Here is a 21,965-nt window from a genome sequence, read left to right on the forward strand (position 1 = left end):
CCAGGCCCAGATGGACTGATTCCAACGCCCAGTGTCAGCCCTGGGAATCTGCATTTTAAACAGAGGCCGGAGTGATAGCTTACACAAACATCCTGGAATTTCTCTGGTGCTTCGTCCCAATCAGGGAATTGAGACAGTGGGAAAGAGCCCTGGGGGGGCTCCTCACACCTCCCCTGGCTGGAGTGCAAGTGGTGTCATTGCATCACTGCCGGGAAATGAGCCCGCAGCGCTGGCCCTTCCAGGGCCCCTCATGTATAAGTGATGCCTGAAACGTGAGGCCACCCTGCCTCTCTGCAGGGAAACCCGAGCGGAGGAGTGTGTGGCCGGATTGATGGGCTGGGAACGCTCTGCCTCCTTCCCTGTCTCTCTCCCAAACTTCACCCACCTCCACGTCCAGTCTCCAGCAAACCGTGGAGCCCTGGCTGCTGTCCCGGCCCAGGCAGGGAGGCGAGCCACCATGAGCGCAGGAAAGCACGACGGGCTGAAGGCGCGCCTGGACAAGCAAGCTGCGTGACCCTACGCGGGGACCAAGAGCCCTGCTGACCATGAGCCACTCGTCAAAGGGCCTGGAAAGGGAAGGTGAGTCCATGTCCTCATCCTTGTGGGGCCCACCTGCAGGGGTCCTGGGATATGGTGTTGAGAGGCGCAGGGAGGACCTGGGTTTGAGGACCTCCGTCTGGATGCTCAGCCTCTCCGCACCTCACGCACGGGAGGAAGGTGGTAATCACCACCTTGCAGGGCTGTTGGAGGATTCAAACCCACCCGGGCACAGCTCCAGGCACAGTGCCGGTGTGAACACGAGCCCGGAGGTCGTCCCGGCCGCTACTTGCTCCTCAGAGCCCGCCAGGGTCTTTCAGCCTCCTGTTGCCTTGGTTAGAGTCACCTTTCCTTAGCAATCCCCTCAGCAGATTCTTGTCTGACTGTCTGTCTGTCTATGGCAGGGTGTAGGGGGATGTTCTGACCTTATTTCTCAGGGTGTCAGAGAAATGTCACAGGCTGTGGACTCTGGAGCTTGTTGAGTAAAATAATTGGACTGAATCCCACAATCAGCTGAGGGTCCCCACAGTAACCTGGAGTGGTGTGGGGAGGGGGGTTCTCCAGAGGTCAGCCATTTGTCCCCATTCATCTCTTCCAGCCCGCAGTGGAGCCAGAGGGCAGGCAAGGAGTGGCTCTCCACGCACAGGTGAGATGGGTGGTGGGTCCCAGGGAGCCTGTGGTGCCCGGCTCACCTCTGCCCAGCCCCGAAGTCCAGCCCCCCTCCCTTCCGGCTCCCTCTCATTCCACACCCTGCATGGAGCCCTCCTGGGAGGCAGGCAGTGTCACTGGGGAGGGGCAGAGTGCCACGAAGAGAGGGCCTGCTGCTCAACCCCAGAGTTAGTGACACCTTGAGGTGAGCCTTGGGAAGCAGTGAACATCCCAAGACTCGGGAATGTAACCTCAGCTCTTCTGTGAGCCGGTGAGGGAGCTAACCCACTCCAGGAGGAGCTGGAGAGTCTGAGGAAGCCCCAGGCAGGCGGGAGAGAAAACCCTCTGAGGGTTCAGAGGAGAGGAGCAGAAGCCACACCCACAGGTTGGACATCCTACACTTCATGTCACAAAACGTCATGACATGATGCCATTTCCTCCTCGTCACATCCCAGGCAGGGCTGGGCCCTGCCCCTGCCTGTCAGTGAGGAAGCAGAATCTTGGGGGGCTCTGGAGGGTTGGAAGAGATCTGCCCCCATTCTGAGAGGGAGGATCTCACCGTGGGTGGAGGAACCCCAGGATCCACCTCATCTCCCCCACCTCCCAAGCCCTTCTCTTCTCATCCCTGATCCTAAACCACTTACCCCACCCTCCGATTGTCATGCCCTGAGTCCTCAGCAAGACAGCTCCATGACAAGGGGAGAGACCCAGGGCAAGAGGCCCCCAGGATCAGGCAAGGGGGTGCCGAGGATGCGCCACTGGCCTCTCAACAGCCCTCCTGCCCCCACCTGCCTTCCTTACTCTCCTCACCTCCCCCGAAGACACAGCAGTGAACATGGGAACGTACTGTGCCCCCCGGTGGCCAGATGAGAAGCCCCTTCCTCACAGGAGGGGTCAGCCAGCGGGGCTCCTTTGACGACAGGTGCATGTAGGGTGCTCGGGGCTGGCTGTCCATATCTCTTTCCCCTTATGTCATCCAGGTGCCATCCCCTCCACACCCAATTTGGCTTCCTTCCGCCTCAGCTGAAGGGGCTGGGCCTTGTGGGGTCACCTGTGGGCAAACATCCCTTGGGTAGGAAGGAAATGGAAGGTCATTTTGTCCCAAACACAAACCTTTTCCTACTGAAGTGTGCCCCTCCCTACTGCCACTGTCCCTTTCCCACAGAAAATGGGGAGTGAGTCCAAATTTTCACTTCAGGAATCCAAATGGTCAAAGGATGCAGTGAAGTTAAACATTGGGAATCCATCAAATTAACTGAAACCTAATTACCTAAAAGTTCCACCTCAAATCTCTAGAGTCACCTCTGAGGGGGCCCGATATCCTATTCCTTCGGCTTATACCCTACAAGGAGAAAAAATAAGTCTGAAAATTCAAAATTCTTTTCTCAGAATAACTTCGGTTTGCCACTCCATTTGTTGAAGAGAATGGTGTGCAGTCTCCCTCCTCCTGAGCCATCTGGTCAATGCCCTGAACTGTTGAGGTCACTGGGTTGGGGGACGAGTCGGCCCCGTTCTCCTCGGCCTGTGTGTTGCTCTGTGAAGCCGCTGGCTGAGTCAGGTGCACACACACACGGGAGGCCTGTTGCATTTACAGGGGTGCATGCTGGGCTTGGAGGACTTCCTAGCGACACAGCTGCCTTCGCAGCTCCTAAATTATGCATCATGTGGCGTCCATTGAAAACTATGAAAGGAAAAAAAAAAGCAGCTTATTTTCTGTGTAGAAGAGGCTTGGGGAAGATTGAAGCACAAATTCTAGCTCGTTTTTCACATTCCGCATGAATTTCGTTCAGTTTGAGAATGAGAGTACATCAGGAATTACAGCTTGGAAAAAAATTTGTAACCCCCAAGTTATACCTGCAATGCTTGAAAGAATGCTTGGTACAGTTCGTTACCACGCCGAAAACCATTTTATTAGCTGGTTGAGGACACGCAGAGAGTTCAGATGAGGCCGCAACACGCTATGACTTTCTTATCCAGTCCTTCAAGCAACATGGAGCTGGTCTTTATGGGGACCCAGGAGACCCTTCTCCTTGTTCCCTTGCCTTGATCTCTGCTTCTCCGAGAGCTTGGCTCATCCTAGAGCTCTTCTAGGGATCACAGCTGTGGTGATATTTGTTTTGCTTCATCCCTCTTCTGAGAGGGGCCTGAAGCCTTCCAGAGCCATGGGTTGGAGCATTTACAGGACAAACTCATCTTTCACTGGCTGATACCGACCAGCTTCCTTCCTTGGATGAGTTCTATTGTGCTAAAATACTCTTTCATTACATCGTCTTACCAAATACCCTTTTTCCATAGGGAGCGAAGGGGAAGAGATTGGGGGCAGAGTGCAAATAGCGCTTGTCAACTGAAGAATGATGAGGTTCATAAATTTGGAAAGGAGAGCTTTATTTCTCACAAAGGGTTGCAACCTGCTGGCTGGCCATCTTGCAGGCTGGGAATCGTAGCCTCAGGCAGAAGCCAAGAGCAAGCACTGTGAGGGAAAGGTAAAGGAAATAGGAATCTATGCCGAGCAGGTTGGCTGAATATACATATTTAATAAACTATAGGAGGAGAATGTTTATGAAAGGAGAAACATGGGCATGCACAAGTGAGCTTCGCACCCCTTTGTAGGTTGCATGTACAAAAGATGGCAGCATTGGCATGATCCAAGGGTAGAGTTTTCGTCCCTCTGATACCAAAAGGTGAACCTCTCTGTGGTTGGTGGTCTCTTATCAGGAAGGAATGCTGGTCAGCTCTTGTGTCAAAACCTCAGAAAGGGAGGAGCAGTATTAGGCAGGTGGTTGAAATCAGCAGTGGAGCAAGTCTTTCCAAAGGGCTGGTTTCTGTTTAACCCTCAGGGAAGAAAGCCTAATGGTGGTTAGTGAGGGAGGGGGTATAACGAGGTGCGTCCGAACTCCCATCCCGGCATGACCAGGATTTCTGTTTTTGATGTTTCTCTTGGGTCCACTTAGCCAAGACAGTTCGGTCAGTTGGGAGGCTTAGGATATTATTTTTATTTCTCACACTCAATACTTTTCAATTCTCCTACTCCAGTTATCTCATCAGTCCCTGCAGGAACATCGGCACTTAGAAACTGAGTCCCGAAGACATGGATTATTAATGGTGGAGCCTCTTCTTGCCTTCACAGCAAGGGAAGCAATGGCAGCTGCCATACTCACAAGACCCTCCCTACAGCAACTGGGGACCAGTGTCCCCTCCACATCACCCTCTTCCACTCTGCTAGTGTGGTCCTTTGTTTCAGACCTCAGCCTGCAAAGCATGCTCCACTATTACACCCTCTTCCTCGGAATTTCAACCCAGCTCCCTATGAGCACAGACACTTCTCCCCACCCCTCAGCACAGAGCATACCCTGACTCAGCTCTGCCTTGGTCACCCATGCCCAGATGCCCTGGCATTTCCATGGGGCCTCTTGATCCTGTTTCTTCTGCCCAGAATCCACCCGTCTTGCTACCACAACCACCCCCAACATTTCTCTACCCGCTTCTTTTCTTGGCAAACACCTGTTCATCCTTCAAGATTCAGGATAAGCGTAGGGGAGGAAAATTTTTTCCTCTACTATCCTAGGTTCACTAGCTGCAGGCCCTGTAAATCAAACCGACAAAAGACAGATTAGCAAGAGGAAAAAGTGATTTGATTACGCATGTATACGAGAGAATTCACAAAGAACTATGATTAGAGGAGGTGGTTAGAATTTGGGGCTTAAATACCATCTTAAAGATTTATATCATCTTAAAGGATGATAAAGGGTGGAGAAGAGGCTTGACAAAGAAAAAGAGGTTTTGGGCTTCTGGGTGGGGGTAAGTTATGAAAGATGACTGGGAAATGTACGGTAAATAACGGTTGTTTAATAAGGTTTGTGATGCAGGTAAGAGTCTTCTCAGGTGCTAAGAGTTGTCTCTGGAGTAGTTCTCTTCCTGGCATGGGAGAGGGAGACCTTTTACAAATTGAAATTTATGTCCCGATTTTAGTCTGAAAGAAGAGAGGGAAGGAAGAGAAATAATTGCCTTCAGCTCAAAACAATCCTTATGCCAAAGTGGCATATTTGGGGATGACATACTCTGTTCTCCTTCATAAACATCAGTTCTTTGTGAAGCATTCCCAATCACTCCAACCATAATTTATTACTCCTTTTCTGTATTTCCACAGTCTTTTTTATTTAGTCCACCATTTATTCCTTCTTTTTAAAAACAAAATAAGCTTTTGTAAGTTATTATAAAAAGCTGGCTCCCTAAGTATCACCATGAAACCTGTTGACAAGGCTGGTGTATTACTTACAGCCGGCAAAACTTTGGCAGTATCTCAGAGAGGAGAAAGTAAGGCCAGAACTTATTGGGAATTGGAAGATTGACTTAAGGGAGGTCTTTCAAACTGGGAGCTGAAATAGGATTCGATACGAATCATAACATATAACAGTCCACAACTAAAAGCAGGGCCAGGATTTTGGGATGAAACACTAGAAGAATCTTCGGGCCCAAATATCTGTTGATGCTTTCCCACCAAAGAACTGACATGTCTTTGGGAAAATCGTGTAACGAACAATGAAGCCATTTGTCTGGGCAGGAGACTCCTGGAAAAATTAAGTTGTGCTCGTGAAGAAAGAGGCACAGCACAAAGTCATCTTAACATAGACACTACTGTGTAACTCTTGTTCTCCATGTCCCGGCTGAGTGTGGATAAAGATGGTTTAAGTTCTCAGTCCCTCCTTGTGGTCATCCTGTAGCCCATGCAGAAGGAAAGAGCATCAATATCTGGGAGTATATCAACCCATGTTTGAGGGTCATAGTTACAGGTCAATTGTCTGTTAACAGTTATTTCAACCTCCAGGTTTCTGGCAGTAGTTGTTTGAATCTGTGTGTCAGTTTTTCAGTTTTGCTGAATCATTCGAATGACAGCATCTGTGCACCAGCTTCTTAAACTCTGGAGATCACACGTCTGAACAGTGGAGCAGAAAAATATTAAGAGAAGGGCTGTGATCAGAGCGTGTAGTCCACTTCTCAGCCAGGAGCCAAGAGCACACAGACGAAACAAGAGAACAGATCTCATCCCCAATCTGAAGAGTCCATTGAACTAAATATGAGGTCATTAGTCAAATTACCCAATTTTCTGATTTCTTTGTTTACTTCCCGGATCTTTTTAGTAATAGTAAAGATCTCAGAGAGGTCTACAGGAATGTAAATATACCATTCTTCCCCTAAAACAGCACATGTTCTCCCCTTGAGAGGCCAATATTATATCTGAGGCAGCTCTATTCTGAACCACCACCCACCTAATTTCATAAACCTCTCAGGAGATGAGTTCTACGGCCTTCGTGGAGTTGTCTAAATCGCCTGCTGTTCTCTCAACCATAGTAGGTAAAATTTTCTCTGCTATCCAGGCCTCTTGTAAAGTATGAAGTGAACAGTCCTGAGAAAAGAAGAAAGAAATCCAGAATTCCCCCAGGGTAGTTAGGTTTTCTGTTCTTGAATTGGGGCCCAGTTTTTCCTCCTTCTTCAAGAAAACTATCTACTGATCTCTATTTCCTAGAGGACAAACCAATGGGTGATGTCATACACGATCCTGAGCATAGGTGTTAGTTTACCAAGGTAACAAGTTCCTGTCTAGTTTGTAAGTAGTAGCCAGGAGGCTTCTGTGCCACAGCCAATATCGGTCACTGGGGGCCACTGGATGATCTGGTTTGGGTCAAAATACTCCCATGGGATTGTCAAATAATTCTGTTATCTCTTGGCAGCTTTCATCAAGAATAGTTTGGTGTCAGGCAATGAATTTTGTAGTTTTGAGATCACTGAGTAGGTTTAAAGCAAAAAAAAAAAAGTGGGGGGAGTAATGTGTCTTATTTATAAGATCTGTGAAAGTGAGACAATCTTCAAATACACATCCTCTGTTCCCTAATCCCCTTCCAAGTTCTATTTCAGTGAAAGGCGGGTTATAAATACTAGTTCTTACAAAAGGTCCCCAAGCATTTTTGGGTGGAGGCAGGGCCTTCTGGGAGATTGATGGAGATTTTGGATTTCTAGCTACCTGAAGTTGCCATCCAAAAGAAAAATCACGCAATGATTGAGTCCAGTTACCCAGGAAATCAAATGATTTCTTACAAGGAACTGGAAGCAAAGGAAACTGGATGGTTCCCAAAGGAAAATATGCACTTTAGCCAGTTCATGAGTTAATTGTAGCTGGGTATTGAATTCATACTAAGGAGTGATTAAGGATATAATCACGACAGGGTCAGGTAGCAGACAACTAGGGACAGTTCCTAGGCCCCAGAGCCCACTGAAATTATTCAGACTAGCCAATGGTAAGCCTGTCTACCTGCCTCTGTCATTCCTCCCCATGGAAAGCTCATTAAAGGCTCTTGCCCACATTTTCTCCCCCACTCCTTGTGCCTCCTGACAGACCTCACTGCTTCCCCGTGTGGCTCTCACGGTGTGCCATGCCTCCTGTTTCTGGGATCTGTGTGCATAAAAACCACTTCCTTCATAACAGTCATTTCCATGTTGGTGCATCTCACCACACCTGATTGAAACAAGTCCCAGGTACCCCTTAAAACATTCCCAGTCCTGGTTCCCAGGTAGAACTTTTGCTCCTGGGCTTGTGCCCCAGGTAAGCTGATTTTCTGCCTCTCTCTCCAGTTCTGGGGGCAGTAATTTGCCTGTAGGACCCAATTCTCTGGTGGATCTAAGAAACTGTTGTTTTTCAGTTTGTTCAGCTTTTTGTTGTTGCTGGGATGGGAAGAATGACTCCCAAGCTCTTTCATGTTAGAGTGGAAACCAAAAGTCCAGTCATTTTGTTAACGAACCCGTAAGGGGGGTTCTCTGTTGCTTGCAGCAGGGAAAGTCAATTACTGAGACAACAAGACTATTAGGGAAGAAAGGATTTATTGTAGAGGATGCGTCAACTGGGAGGTGCGGGGAACGGACTGCCTCAAATCTGCCTCCCCGACCAACAGAGTCAGGGTTTTTTTCTCGAGGTGAAATGAATAATGTATAACGGGAGTGAATATCATTATATGTCTGGGGTAGAGTGTAGGGCACACAGTGTAGGAAGAAATCATGTTATTGTATATATCCCATGATTTTAAAATGGTAGGTAAGTCCCTCCCAGGGTGGGGATTTTAATAGTATAATGAGTTAGGGGTTAATATTGGTCATTTTTTCAGTTTTGTGTGTAGGTGGGATGTGGGGAGTAGGTTGCTCAGTGGGTCCTTGGGCACAATCTGTGGTAGAGTGTCATTTATCTTATCTTCTCTGGACAAACAGGTGGTGGAAGGCTCTGTAGTTATCCTGTGACTATAAGGAGGCTCTGCTGTTTCTGGCCTGGGAACTTGAAACATAAGAGAACTACAAAAAAAAAAAAAAACTATAAAAAATGTTTTCTTGTTTATGGAGTTGGTTACAATTTTATTTTGTACATATTTTTTCTCTGTCTTCTTAACCAAGGCAGGGCAATTTTTTTGCCCAGTGTCTTTTTTTTTTTTTTTTGAGACAGAGTCTCGCTCTGTTGCCCGGGCTAGAGTGAGTGCCGTGGCGTCATCCTAGCTCACAGCAACCTCAAACTCCTGGACTCAAGCCATCCTCTCGCCTCGGTCTCCCAGAGTGCTAGGATTACAGGCGTGAGCCACCGCGTCCTGCCTGCACTATGTCTTTCATGTTTACAGTTTCTTCAAGTATGTTTATCAGGAGACTTCCTGCATTAGGGTTTGAATGACTGAATGCTTTCTACAGAAAGCACAAAAGTGATCATGTCATGTCTCTGCTTAAAATTTTTCTTTTTTTATTTTTATTTTTTTTGTTGTTCATTCTTTTTTTTTTTTTCAGCACTAGAACAGCAACAAATGCTTAAAACTTTTCTAGGGCACTTCCCACCTACAACTAGGGTGACCACCTTGTCTTCGTTTACCAGGGACACTACCAGTTTTCATTCTGAAAGTCCCATGTTTTGGAAAACCCCTCAGTCCCCAGCTACGGACTGCTTTAGTTTTAAAATAGGAAGTCCTGGCCGGGCGCGGTGGCTCACGCCTGTAATCCTAGCTCTCTGGGAGGCCAAGGCGGGCGGATTGTTTGAGCTCAGGAGTTCGAAACCAGCCTGAGCAAGAGCGAGACCCTGTCTCTATTAATAATAGAAAGAAATTAATTGAACAACCAAAAATATATAGAAAAAAAATTAGCCGGGCATGGTGGCCCGTGCCTGTAGTCCCAGCTACTTGGGAGGCTGAGGCAGGAGGATCGCTTGAGCCCAGGAGTTTGAGGTTGCTGTGAGCTAGGATGACGCCACGGCACTCTAGCCCGGGCAACACAGTGAGACTCTATCTCAAAAAAAAAAAAAAAAAATAGAAAGTCCTATGTCCAGGAAACCCTCTTCCCCACACCCACTTGGCATCTACCCCTCCTCACATCACTCACTACCTAACCCTGCCCCATATCCACTTGCTGTGTACCCCTACACCCCATGTCCAGGCCTCAGCCTAGAAGTTTCTTCCTTCAGAATGCCTTCCTCAGCCGCTCAGGTCTGAGCGAAGCTCGCCCCTGTGCTTCTTGGCTCACGCTGTGTCTTCTCCACTAACTCAAACCTCAGTGAGGCAAAGCATCTTGTCAGCCTTGGTTACTGCCATCGCCCCGTACCGTGAACAGCACCTGGCAGACGCTCAATACATGTTTTTGTGTGGGTGAATGAGTTAGTGAATAAAACAACAAATGTAGCTCCTGTGAGTTCTCGGCCAACTGAGCGGGTCAGGCAGGCAAGCCCCTTGTCCACTTGAATATGCTCCCAATATCCCAGCTCAAAATCCAAGAAGAGACCTTTGAGCAGTTTCTCCTAGAACTTCAGAGCAAATTCCCTTCACTAAATGCGGCCTGCCCCAGCTTACATCACACTTGCGCAGACATTAGAGGTAGGACCTGCGGAGAGGCTGGTTCCCTGGAAGCAGAGACCGAGTTGAGGGTTCTCTGCATGAGGCTGATTGCTCTCAGGAGATGTGGAGAGAGGGGAGCGGGATTGAGCAGGGCAGGAGCTGAGCCAGGATGTGGTCTCAGCTGGATTCCAGCCTCAGCTTCACCCCATGGGGAAGTCTAGAGCGTGAACAAAGCACAGATTTGCTCTTGAGACAGCAGGACTTCCTGCCCTAAATCAGTTAGTAATTGACTGTGGGCTGCTCGAGGAGAGGAAAGGGATGTAAACTACCAAGCATTTCCCAACAAGATGACTCCCATCGACCCAGGGTTCTCTGGGGAAGGGAGAAGCTATGAGCTGATAGAGCCAACACACACAACATTTAGGGGATGATGCCAGGGCCAGGCAGTGGGGACCTGGGGAGATCACCAACAGCACCTACCTGAGTGCCCAAGAGGAAGCCAACTCGGAGAACAAGCTGCCTGCCCAGGTTACCTAGGCAACAACCAGCACAGCCGGGCTCCCAGCCCAGATGTCGGGACTCCAAATCCCCAGTTCAGGCTGCCCACCTACCATCAACCAGATGCGGTGCTATTTCACAGGGTGGCTTGTTGCTTCGAATGTAAAAGCTCAAGGGTTGAGAAAGCAGAGAGGAAGCTTTCAGGACTGCTGCGGGGGACTGGGGAGGACTTCTCTCTGCTCTGTCCAGAGTGCAAGCTCTCACAGTGCGGAGGGGGACTCACCTGGCCATGGCAGAAAAGCCAGGATAGGAGCCACTGCAGCAGACAGTGAGAGCAAGTGCTCTGAGCCAGCCTGGGGGCCAGCCCACGCCCGCTCTGACACAGGGCCTCAGAGGGCAGAGGCGGCAGGTGGGCTGGGGACACAGGAGCCTTTGCTGAGTAGCTCCCACGTGCATATCCCTGACTCCTGTTTTTAAGAAACCCTCCAACCATGCAGGGAAATGGGGGTTACTAGAGCCATTTGACAGGTGAGGAAACTGAGGTACAGAAAAATAATTTAGTTGTGGTCACAGAGATAAGTAAGTGATAGAACTGGGATTTTCATGCAGACCAGCCTAGCCCCAAACCTGTGTTCTTTTTACAAATAAAAAGATCTTATTTTTGGTTAAGAGACAGAGTCATGACGTCCACTCTCAGATGCCATAGCTGTGCTGTTTATTATCAATTTAACGGAGTATTAACATCCCCATGTTAGGGATGAGCTGGACTCAGAGAGGTTAGGACACCTGCTCAAAGACGCCTAGCTAGGAAGTGATGGAAAGGTTCATGATTAGCACCAGAACCTCATTATCCTGTCCCCTGTATTTGATTTGTAAATGCCTGTATGGATAGTTGTGCTTAAACTAGCTGTTGGGCAAACTGGGGAAAGTTCATACCGTAGAGTGGGTTCTGCACCACCAGACCATTTGTCAACACTATAAAGTCACGTTAAATACAAACTGCTGGGCGTGGTGGCTCACGCCTGTAATCCTAGCACTGCGGGAGGCCGAGGGTTGGAGGATTGCTTGAGACTAGGAGTTCAAGACCAGCCTGTGCAACACAGAAAGGCCCCATCTCTACAAAATATAGAAAAATTAGCCGGACATGGTGGTGTGCACATGTAGTCCCAGCTACTGGGGAGGCTGAGGCAGGAGGATCACTTGAACCCAGGAGTTGGAGGTTGCAGTGAGCTATGATGATGTCACTGTACTCTAGCCAGGGAGACAGAGCAAGAACTTGTCTCAGAAACCAAACAAACATTTAGGCAGTGCTGAGGAACAGGACCTAACCCAGCTCAGCAGCTCTCACCCCTTGTCCCCTTCCCCATGCAGAGGGCACACCAGGGGGCAGCCCCTAGAGAATGGAGCCAGCCAGGCCCTTCCTGTCCCAGCATCCAGCCTTACCCAACAGAGGTCTACACTTGGCTTTGCCACTGGGGGTCAGGACATAACTCAGCTCTGACCCCAAGGAACTATAAATCCAGGAGGAGGAAAGGCACCTGCCTAGATCTCTACCTGAGGCTTAGTCTAGAGTGTAGGAGAGCCAGCAGGTCAGAGAAGGGAGGCAATCATGCTCTCCTGAGACCAGAGGCTTCCAAAATAGGTGCACTTTGGAGCTGCAGGGCAGACAAGATTTCTGTCCTCAGCCGTTTCATGATTCATGGTGAGGCCCCAGTAACAAAAGACAGATTACCAAGAGAATAGCGTGCAAATGTATTTAACATGAGCTTTACATGACCCAACATGCTTCAGAAATGAAGGCCCTAAGACCCAGGGAAAACTGTGTTTTCATGGACAGTCGCGCAGAAGTATGATTGGAGGACAAAAGGGTATGATCTCATGGCAATAACTAGAGGGAACTTAGCAAGGCCTGTTTGTTCAGATTCTCCTTGGCCTCTCTGTGACATTAGGACACCTGTCATATGAAGGTCTTCAGGGGAGAAGGTCAGAGAGTGACCGCCCTGTTTCTGCCATTTTCTCAATTTCCTTCAGTCTAAATCACTCAGTACGCCAAGGGGCCATATTTTGGGGTATCATGTTCTGAGCCCTGACAGAGCTGACAAGCTCCAGGAAGCATCTGGGACTACTGATTTTTCATGGCTTGGGGCACTTTCCAGGACAGATGCTGGTGGGGCCAGAACAGTCCATTTCTTGCCTTTGCAGGTGACAGGTCGGGGAGGAGACCCTCCAGCAAGCAGGCTCCACCAGGCAGGCGCGGATCCCCACCGGGCCAGCAGGAGAGGGCCAGGGGCAGCCCACGGCCCGGGTCTCCTCGGAGGAAGCAGACAGACCGTAGGAGCCAGACACAGCGCAGGAGCCGCCGAGGAGAGCAGCGGGGACAGGAGCGGAGCGCAGCAGAGAGGACCTGCGAGGGGAAGCGGAAAAGGGATGGGCGGGCTTCCCTCAGGGAACAGAGAGCACCCCCAAAGAAGGAAAAGGAGGTTCTGAAGAAGGAGGAGCCATGGACGAGGCCGAAGAAACCCAGGTGTGTTGTGGCTCTGATTGGGGCACTCGCTGCGCCCTGTCCCTCCCTGGTGAGGGACTGATGCCCCCTCCTCTGCTCTGCTCTTCTAGAATTGTGGCATGGGTTCAAGGGTTCTACCAGCTTGGAAATTCTGGGATTTGGAGGTTTGATTTGCTTGTTTTGTCTCCTTTGTTCCATTAGCACTAACGCACGGGGGTTAGCGGACAGAGCCAGTTTTTGGAGTCAGCGAGTGGGGGCTTAGGTTTCATGTTTTGCTACCAATTTTGATGGGCATCTCCCTCTCTCCTCCACCCACCCTGCCACCGCTGTCTGGCTCTTTTTATCCCGAAAGAGTCAGAATAGCCCGGGGGCAGTGAGGAGCACACACAGTAACTTGGATTTTGTGCAGCTGAGCACGCAGTGTGGTCTGGGCGATGGGAGGGTCATTGCACGGGGCGTTACTAGCTGGACATTCTCTATAGCTGTGCTGTCCCGTAGGACAGTCACTAGCTACACGTGGCTGTTGAACACCTGAAATGTGGCCCATATGACGGAGGAACTGAATTCCTAATTTAATTTTAATTTGACGTTAATACCACTGAGTTGACACAAGAGTTAGTGAATTTACTTAACTTGGACAGACAGGCATAGTTTTAAAACTAATTTGATTTGACTTTGAAGGCAAAATATTTCTTCTACAAAAAGATGACCTAGTGTTGTCAATGCAGATGCAAGCATCAAGGGAAAATGACATTTTGCTACTTGATAAAGCTATTGGGAAACTTTTAAGTATGTCTAAAACAATGTGGGCGTGTGAATCTACTTTTTCACCTATACATTTATGAAATCCAAATACACATTAAATGTGTATGATGAAAGTTTAATGTGTGAATTGCTGTGTGCTGTGGATACAAAACGAACATCAGACTTTGAAGATAGTTGGAAAAAAGACTGTAAAATATCTCTAATAATTCTATATAGATTACACGCTAAATTATAATTTTTGATATATTGGATTAAATGAAATGTATTATCAAAATTAATACACCCATTTCTTTGGTCCACTTTAAGGTGGCATCTAGTACAATAAGCGGCTCCTGTTCTATTTCCACTGGGCAGCGCCATGCTAGGGTATGGTGCTAGGGCAGGACTCAGAGAAACGGAGTTTGGGGAGGGAGCCCCAGTGCCGAGGGCTACAGGATAGAGTTTTGGCCTCTGCTGAGAGGTGGCAGGAGTCACTCTGATGGCTTCCGAGCAGGGGGCAGGAGTGTCATCTTGCCTGTGGGCTCCTCTGCATTCAGAACACCTGAGGACACCCACCTCCTTTCCAACTCCCCTCTGCATCTGCCCTGGCCCTGCCTCCAGATCGTCCTCTTTGGCCTCCAGTGCCTCTGGTGGAGAGTCCCTGTCTGAGGAGGAGCTGGCCCGGATCCTGGAGCAGGTGGAGGAAAAAAAGAAGCTCATCGCCACCATGCGCAGCAAGCCCTGGCCCATGGCAAAGAAGCTGGCGGAGCTCAGGTGAGCAGGCTGGTGGCGGCCAAGGCCTCTGGGTGTCCACAAGGCTCAGTCCCTTCCTCCCCTCTGCCCCAGTGCATGGAGCACAGTACTCGGGAGCCCCATTAGAGCCAAGGCAGGCCTGCAGGGGGAGAGACGGAGGCTCAGTGTGCTCCCCACCTGTTCCCAATCCTTTCATCGCCTGCCGCCCTTTCTGTCCCATGCCCACCTCCTCTGGTGGCTTTGGTGCCTCCCCCACAGGCCAACACAGATGTGCCTTCGCCAGGGATGCTTTCTGTGACCCCCTCCTTCTCAAGAGCAACTCTCTCCTGTGTTCTTTGAGCACCCAGCATCTCCCCGTGTGGGGCACCCTTGCTTGCAGTGGCTTGTACACTGAGTGGGGAGAGGGTCTCTTAGGTGTTCCCACATCTGTATCGCCTAAGGCCACGCTGGTACCGATGCTCCATGAATACCGTTCTGTGGATGATAACAGGCCTCGTACCCACACCGCTCAACTCCTATTTTCAACTTGACCACTTCTCTGGTTTGACATGAAAGGCTGGCACCCCGAGCATGTTATGATTCTTGAGTCTCTGCTGCACTTTTGAGATAGGAGCAGAAACCACACTGCATAACCTCTGGTTGTCCACTAAAAAATTCCCACCCAACATTCCCATTCTCCCCTAGGTCCCACCTGTTTTTCTGTCACAGCGTCGGAGGTGACACCCACATTCCCCCTCCCTCTATAGAAAGCCCATGTTCCCTGGCTCCTCTCACACCCGAGTTTTCTCATTGCTCAAGTCAAACCCGTCACCCTTCATTCAGCAGAGCAATTGGCAGCCATGTTTTGTCAACGTTTGCCCCGTGTGGCATAGCAAAGGCAATGGCTGCACCAGCACAGTGAGACCCTGGCTGGGTTTCTGGGAAACAGAGCTCGCTCCACTGCCTGAAAACTACTACACCGCCTCCTATGCTGTTGCAAGAAAAGACACCTCCCTGCAGTGCCTCTAGACCTGTGCTGCAGACCAGTACCGACCACCAGAACTTTCTGAGATGATGGAAATAGTCCTAAATCTACACTGTCTAGTATGCAGCTGCTAGCCCTGTGTAGCTATAAGTATATGAGGTAATACACATGTTAATTGGCTTGACTTAGCCATCCCACAATGTGTACCTATAGCAAACCATCATGGACACCATCAATATATACAAGTTTTGTTTATCAATTAAAACAATAAAATAAAAATAATTTTAAAACATTTAAATAGTCAGACGTGGCTACTGACGATAGCGTGGACTCTAGGTCCAGCTCTAGGCAGTGAGCTGTCTTCCTTCCCATCCTTCTTTTTTTGAGTCCCTTCTCCCTGCTCTCTCCAGGTGGGGTTCTTCCTCCTGTCAGCAGGGTGCAACGGCCACCTGTCACTCTAACAGAACCTCACTCCCACTCAGGTGTCACCAGAACACATCTTTTATTAACAGTGGAAAAAGAGCAACCTTGATGCATATGGAAATGAGATCTCCAGCAGGCTGGAAGTCTCGGGGACCATGAAAATCTCTAGGGGCTATTCAGCTGCCCAGAGGAGAAATCTGACATCTTCTCCCTGCCATGGAGGGGCAGTTCCTTTCTCCCGATGGGATGGGCAGAGACTTGTCTGAGAAGCTGAAGAGACCTGTCTCTTTCACCAGAGCGGATCTCTCTGGCAAACAATGGGTCTCTGCCCTCCAGGACCCCTCCCTCCCCTCCCTCCCTCCCTCCCTCCCTCAAGATTCCTCATCCTAGGCTCAAGTCTAAGGCTCTCTCCACACTCAGGCTGAGTTATCTACTGCCCTTCTGGTCCCCAAGGCACTGTCCCCTTACTTGATTGGATGCTCTTGTCTGCAGAGCTGTGTCTTCTTCATCATTTAACATTCTTTCCTTTTTATACATAGCAAACACTTGCCAAGCACTCCCTAAATACCAGGCACTGCTCTGAGTGTGGTATGTATGACAATTCACTTAATCCTCACAACTGCCCAGTGATTTTCCCCATTTTACTGATGAGGAAACTGAAGCACAGAACAATTGAGTAATTTGCCCAAGGTCTCATAGCACATGAAGTGGCCCAGCCAGGATTCGAACTAAGGAATTCTGGCTCCAGAGCCTGCACTGTTAATTTGTAATCACCTCTCCAGCATTACTGGACATTCTAGAATGCACCCGTTTGCCTCCTGTAGGATTTCCTGTTCGGGTAGTAAAGTCTCGAGCCACAGAGAGTGTACCCAGACTACATCGTCTTTTTTAGAAACAGAGGTGTGGGGGCCACAGCCTCTGGCCCAGTCAAGCAGTTGGCTGACCTGAGCGTAGTTGTTGTTGACTATCTAGGAAGGACAGCAAGGCATAAAAAGCAATATTAGTGAAACAGGTTCACATCCCTGCCACCTTCAGGGACTTGGGCGGCCCACTCGCTCCCTCTCAGGCTGGTTTCCTTCCTTGAACTTCCCAAGCTTCACATTCCTCATTTATAAAATGGGAATAATATTATCTACCTCACACGGTTGTTCTGACAAATTCAAGATATTTATATGACGGGCCCAGCACATAATCTGCAATTAATAAATAGTGGTTATTGTTATTATTAAAGCTTGGACATCTTTTGTGCCAGACACTGCGCTAAGCCCTAAGAGATAAGGGAAGAAAGACGAATCAGAGAAGTGCAAGGACATCGTCAATAATGACACACGGTAGGATGTGAAGTTGGCATAAGAGCTTCTGGTGCCATGAGGGGTACTTGCTTTAATCTTAGAAAATTACCCACACCACTTGCTTTCTTCAGAGAGATCAGAGGACTTCTGCTTCTGGAAGATGGAATAGACTTACTTTTCCCTATACTTCCCACTAAGCACAACTAAAACCCTGAACATTAGATATAAGGCAAACGTTAGAAGATTTGGAAAGGTGAAAAGGTAGAAAGAAGAAGGTAGATTGGCTAAGGACCTCAGGGTCAAAAGAATGACAGGGCATTGAGTTCCCTGGGTTTTCTTTCTTTCCTTATGTATCCCAGACTGGGTACTGGAGAAGCTGGCAACCCAGAAACATCAATGGATGCAGACAAAAAACACCGCAAGAAAGGCCTGCTCTCTCCAGCCAAAGGACCAGGAAAGGCCCAGCCCAGCAAGACAGAAAGCTTTTGGACAATAACTGCTTACTCCAGCCAAACATTACAAACAGCAGCCCTGGCAGCAAAGGCAAGTGAGGAAGCCTAGATATCCACCCTTGCCAGGCTAAAGCAAGGTACCCCCCACCCCCAGTAGGATGGTGTCAGAGAAGGCTGAGTGGGGAGCAGGTGATTTTATCTACACTAGGCAGTAATGAATCCTCCCTTTCCCCATGGTGTCAGTGGGGACCACATGGGGAGTCTAGACTTTTACCACCCCCTGGCAGTAACCAGGCATGAGTGGAGGCCTAGGGGGGAGCCTAAATTCCCATCCCTACTCAGCAGTGACAGGAGCCCCTTCCCAGTCCCAGGTGTCAAAGGAGGCCAAGTGAAGAACCTCAAGTTCCAACTCCACCTAAAAGTAACTGGGCAGTTACTTTTAGGGCAGCATCCCCCTTCACCTATTGGAGCAATGTCAGAGGAGGCCTGCTAAAACACAAGACTCAAATAAGATCTGGAGTCTTTTAACATAATGTCCAAAATGTCCAGGTTTCAATCAAAAATCACTTGTCATACTGAGAACCAGAAAGATCTCAAACTAAATGATAAAAGACAATCAATAGATGTTAACACGAAGACAACATAGAAGTTAGAATTATCTGAAAATGTTTAAAAGCAACCATCATAAAAATGCTTCAGTGAGCAATTTTGAACACATGAAACAAATGAAAAAAAAATAGAAAGTCCCAGAAAAGAAATAAAAGATATAAAGAAGAACAACTGGAAAAATATAATAACTGAAATTTTTAAAAACTCAGTGAATGAATGGGCTCAACAGCAGAATGAAGAGAACAGAGTGAAGAATCAGTGAACTCGGAGACAGAACAAGAAAAATCACCCAATCTAAACAACAGACAGAAAATAGTCTGAAAAAAATAAACAGAACCTCAAGGATATGCGGGACTATCACAAAAGACTTAACATTAGTATCATTGGAATTCCAGAAAAAGAGGAGAAAGACGGCGGGGCTGAAAAGTATTCAAAGAAATAATGGCTGAAAATTTTTTAGATTTGGCAGATTCAAGAAGTGAAACAAATCCCAAATAGGATAAACCCAAAACAAAGAAATTCATCCCAAGACATAGCAGAGTCAAACTTCTAAAAACTTGTAAGCAGTCAGAAAGAAACAATACACTACCTATAGGAAAAAAAATTAGAATGACAATAACTTTCTCATCAGAAACCATGGCAGACAGGATAAAGTGGCATAACAATTTTCAAATGGAAAGAATTGTCAGCCCAGAATTCTATATCCAGTGAAAATATCCTTTAAGAAGAATAAAGGAGAAATCAAGACATTCTCAGATGAAGGAAAACTAAGAAAATTCATTACCAGCATATTTACCCTAAAAGAACAGCTAAAAGAAGTTCTCTAAACAGAAAGGAAATAATAAGAGAAGGAATCTTGGACCATCAGGAATGAAGAAAAGACATGGTAAGAACAAAAATATTAGAAAATATCATAGATTTTCCTTTTCTCCTTAAGTTTTTAAAATTATGTTTGACAATTGAAGCAAAAATTATAACACTATCTAAAGTGGTTCTCAATGGATGTAGAGAAAATGTTTAAGACAGTTATATTATAAATGGGGAGGGTAAAAGGATGTGAAGACAGACAAGGTTTCTACAATTCACTATAACTAGTAAAATGTCAACACCAATAGACTTTGATAAGTACACTGTATGATAAATCATATGTATATGTCTATCATATGTAATACCTAGAGTAACTACCAAAAAAAGCTATATAATAGATATACTAAAAAATGCTATAGCTAAATAAAATGAAATTCTAAAAAATGATCAGGTTACTCACAGAAAGGCAGAAAAAATGAAATGAAAGCAGAAATTAAAACAGAGAGAATAAACAGAAAAAAATAAGTCAGCAGACGTAAGCCTTAACAGATCAATAATTACATTAAATGTAAGTGGTCTAAATATACCAATTAAAAGACAGAGACTGGCAAAGTAGATTTTTTAAATTGTCCAGCTATGTGTTGTCTACAAGAAACTCACTTTAAATATAATATAATGACATATGGAGGTTGAAAGTAAAAAAGTAGGGAAAATATGCTATGCAAACATTACCCAAAAGAAAATGGGAGAGGCTCTTAAAGAAATTTGCTGTAAAAATGTTAGTTGTTAGTATTTCTATACCTTTACTGTATCCAAAAAAGTTTACTGTGACCATTGAAATTCTTAAACCACATGGGTTCTTCACAGTGACTGGGCCTCAGAGTTTGCACCTAGCCTTGGGCAGGGCCCTCTGTTCTCTTGAAGGCTTTCTGGGGGCCTGGGCACAGAGTCTGGACTGAGAGAAGAGAAGCATTTGCTGCTGGGCTCTATGGCTCAGGCATTCTGCCCCTACTTTTGAGAACTGTCATCTAAAGCCCCTAAATCTTAAAACCTGGCACATTTAAACTCAGAAAACTCCAAGTGTTTATGTGTCTCCACCCACTTGTGACATACAGAAAGAGGACAAAAATACAAAAAGTGTGAAACCATTCTTTGGTATTGCAGTGGTGTTGGTGGTCACAGATAACTCATGCCAGGACATCTCCTGCCTAGAGAGAAACAGGAACCTGATCCCAGTCAGGAGGATATACAACCCAACTTTTGACCCTAGGGTCAGGAGCTGGACAGTCAGCCTCATTAACATTGAGACATTGAGGCATCCCAATATAGCCAACCTTGGGATTTACCCCAGGTTGGAATATAACTTTAATACATGTCAATTTCCCGCGCTTGTGCTTTGGAGGCAGCTGGAACAGTGGAGTAGGTGTTGTGTGGGAGGCAGAGGTGATCACAGCAATAGCCAGACACACAGCTTTCTTCCATGCACCCTGAGATGGACTTCATTCTTCACCTGCTTGTTTGGGTTTATCCAGTGGTTGCTGATAAACCAGCTCTCTGAGGGGTGGGCTAGGAGGGGAACTGATTGCAGGATTTGCTGATTTCCATGGTCTAAATACTCCCACCATGGCAAATTCAAAGTTACTAACAATTTAACTACTGGTTGACCAAGTTCCTGAAGATTTGACAATCTATTCTCAGAGCCCGTCTTCACCAGTTCCAGCAACCATCCCAGAATATTTAATACACAAACCATTCATGTGTTCCTCGCCTAGCTTTCACTGGATGTTCATCACTCACTCACTCAATTCACGCATTCCAGAAATATCAATTAAATGCTGCACAGACAGTCCCTTACTTACAATGGTCCCTGACTTGTGATTTTTCAACTTTACGATAGGTTTATCAGACATACCCCATTGTAAGTTAGGCGTTCAACTTACGATTTTTTTTTTTTTTTTTTGAGACAGAGTCTTGCTCTTTTGCCCGGGCTAGAGTGCCGTGGCATCAGCCTAGCTCACAGCAACCTCAAACTCCTAGGCTCAAGCAATCCTTCTGCCTCAGCCTCCCAAGTAGCTGGGACTACAGGCATGTGCCACCATGCCCGGCTAATTTTTTCTATATATTTTTAGTTGTCCAGCTAATTTCTTTCTATTTTTAGTAGAGATGGGGTCTCGCTCTTGCTCAGGCTGGTCTTGAACTCCTGAGCTCAAGTGATCCACCCGCCTTGGCCTCCCAGAGTGCTAGGATTACAGGCGTGAGCCACCGCGCCCGGCCTCAACTTACGATTTTTTGACTTTATGAAGGCCTTATTGGGGTATTAAAGATATTTTTTACTTACAATGGGTTTATCAGAACATTAAAAGAGCATTTATTTCTTCCTATTGCTGTTGTAACAAATTACCAAGAAGATTAACAGTTCAAGACACCATTCCTTCACTAACTTACAGTTCCTCAGGTCAGGAGTCCAGCGTGGTGTGATTGGATTCCCCGGGTCTCACTGGGCTAAAATCAAGATATCTGCAGGGCTGCAGTTCTCATCTGGGACTTGAGGTTCCCTTCTAAGCTCCCTGGTTGTTGGCAGAATTCATTTCCTTCTCACACTTTCCATGTGGCCCCCTCCAGAGATGCCCCAGCCACAGAAAGTCAAGAATTTTCCTACTTTTAATTTCTCTTACTCACCCTCGTGCCACATGTCTCTCTGACTTATCCACATTCCTCTTCTGTTTGTAAGGGCTCATATGATTACATTGGGACCATCCAGATAATCCAGAACAATCTCCCTATTTTAAAATCAGTAATCTTCATTACATCTGCAAAGTCCCCTTTGCCATGTAACATAATATATTCACGGTGTAACTCCAACAGGTAGAGGTCACGGGGCCAAAATTC

The 21,965-nt window shown here is 47.3% G+C and overlaps 1 protein-coding gene across 1 annotated transcript in view; it reads left to right on the forward strand.

Annotated features, from left to right (window-relative positions):
• Positions 1 to 545: 545 nt before the first annotated feature.
• Positions 546 to 21,965, forward strand: part of TMC2 (transmembrane channel-like 2) — a 63,142-nt gene continuing 41,722 nt past the window's right edge. Inside the window, exons 1-3 of the mRNA XM_012665735.1 lie at positions 546 to 579; positions 12,732 to 13,053; positions 14,398 to 14,550. Of these exons, the coding sequence (XP_012521189.1) occupies positions 546 to 579; positions 12,732 to 13,053; positions 14,398 to 14,550 (509 nt within the window). The remainder of the gene's footprint in view (positions 580 to 12,731; positions 13,054 to 14,397; positions 14,551 to 21,965) is intronic.

The sequence above is a fragment of the Propithecus coquereli genome, unplaced genomic scaffold, assembly GCF_000956105.1.
Source record: "Propithecus coquereli isolate 6110/MARCELLA unplaced genomic scaffold, Pcoq_1.0 Scaffold122, whole genome shotgun sequence".
NCBI classification, from domain to species: domain Eukaryota; kingdom Metazoa; phylum Chordata; class Mammalia; order Primates; family Indriidae; genus Propithecus; species Propithecus coquereli.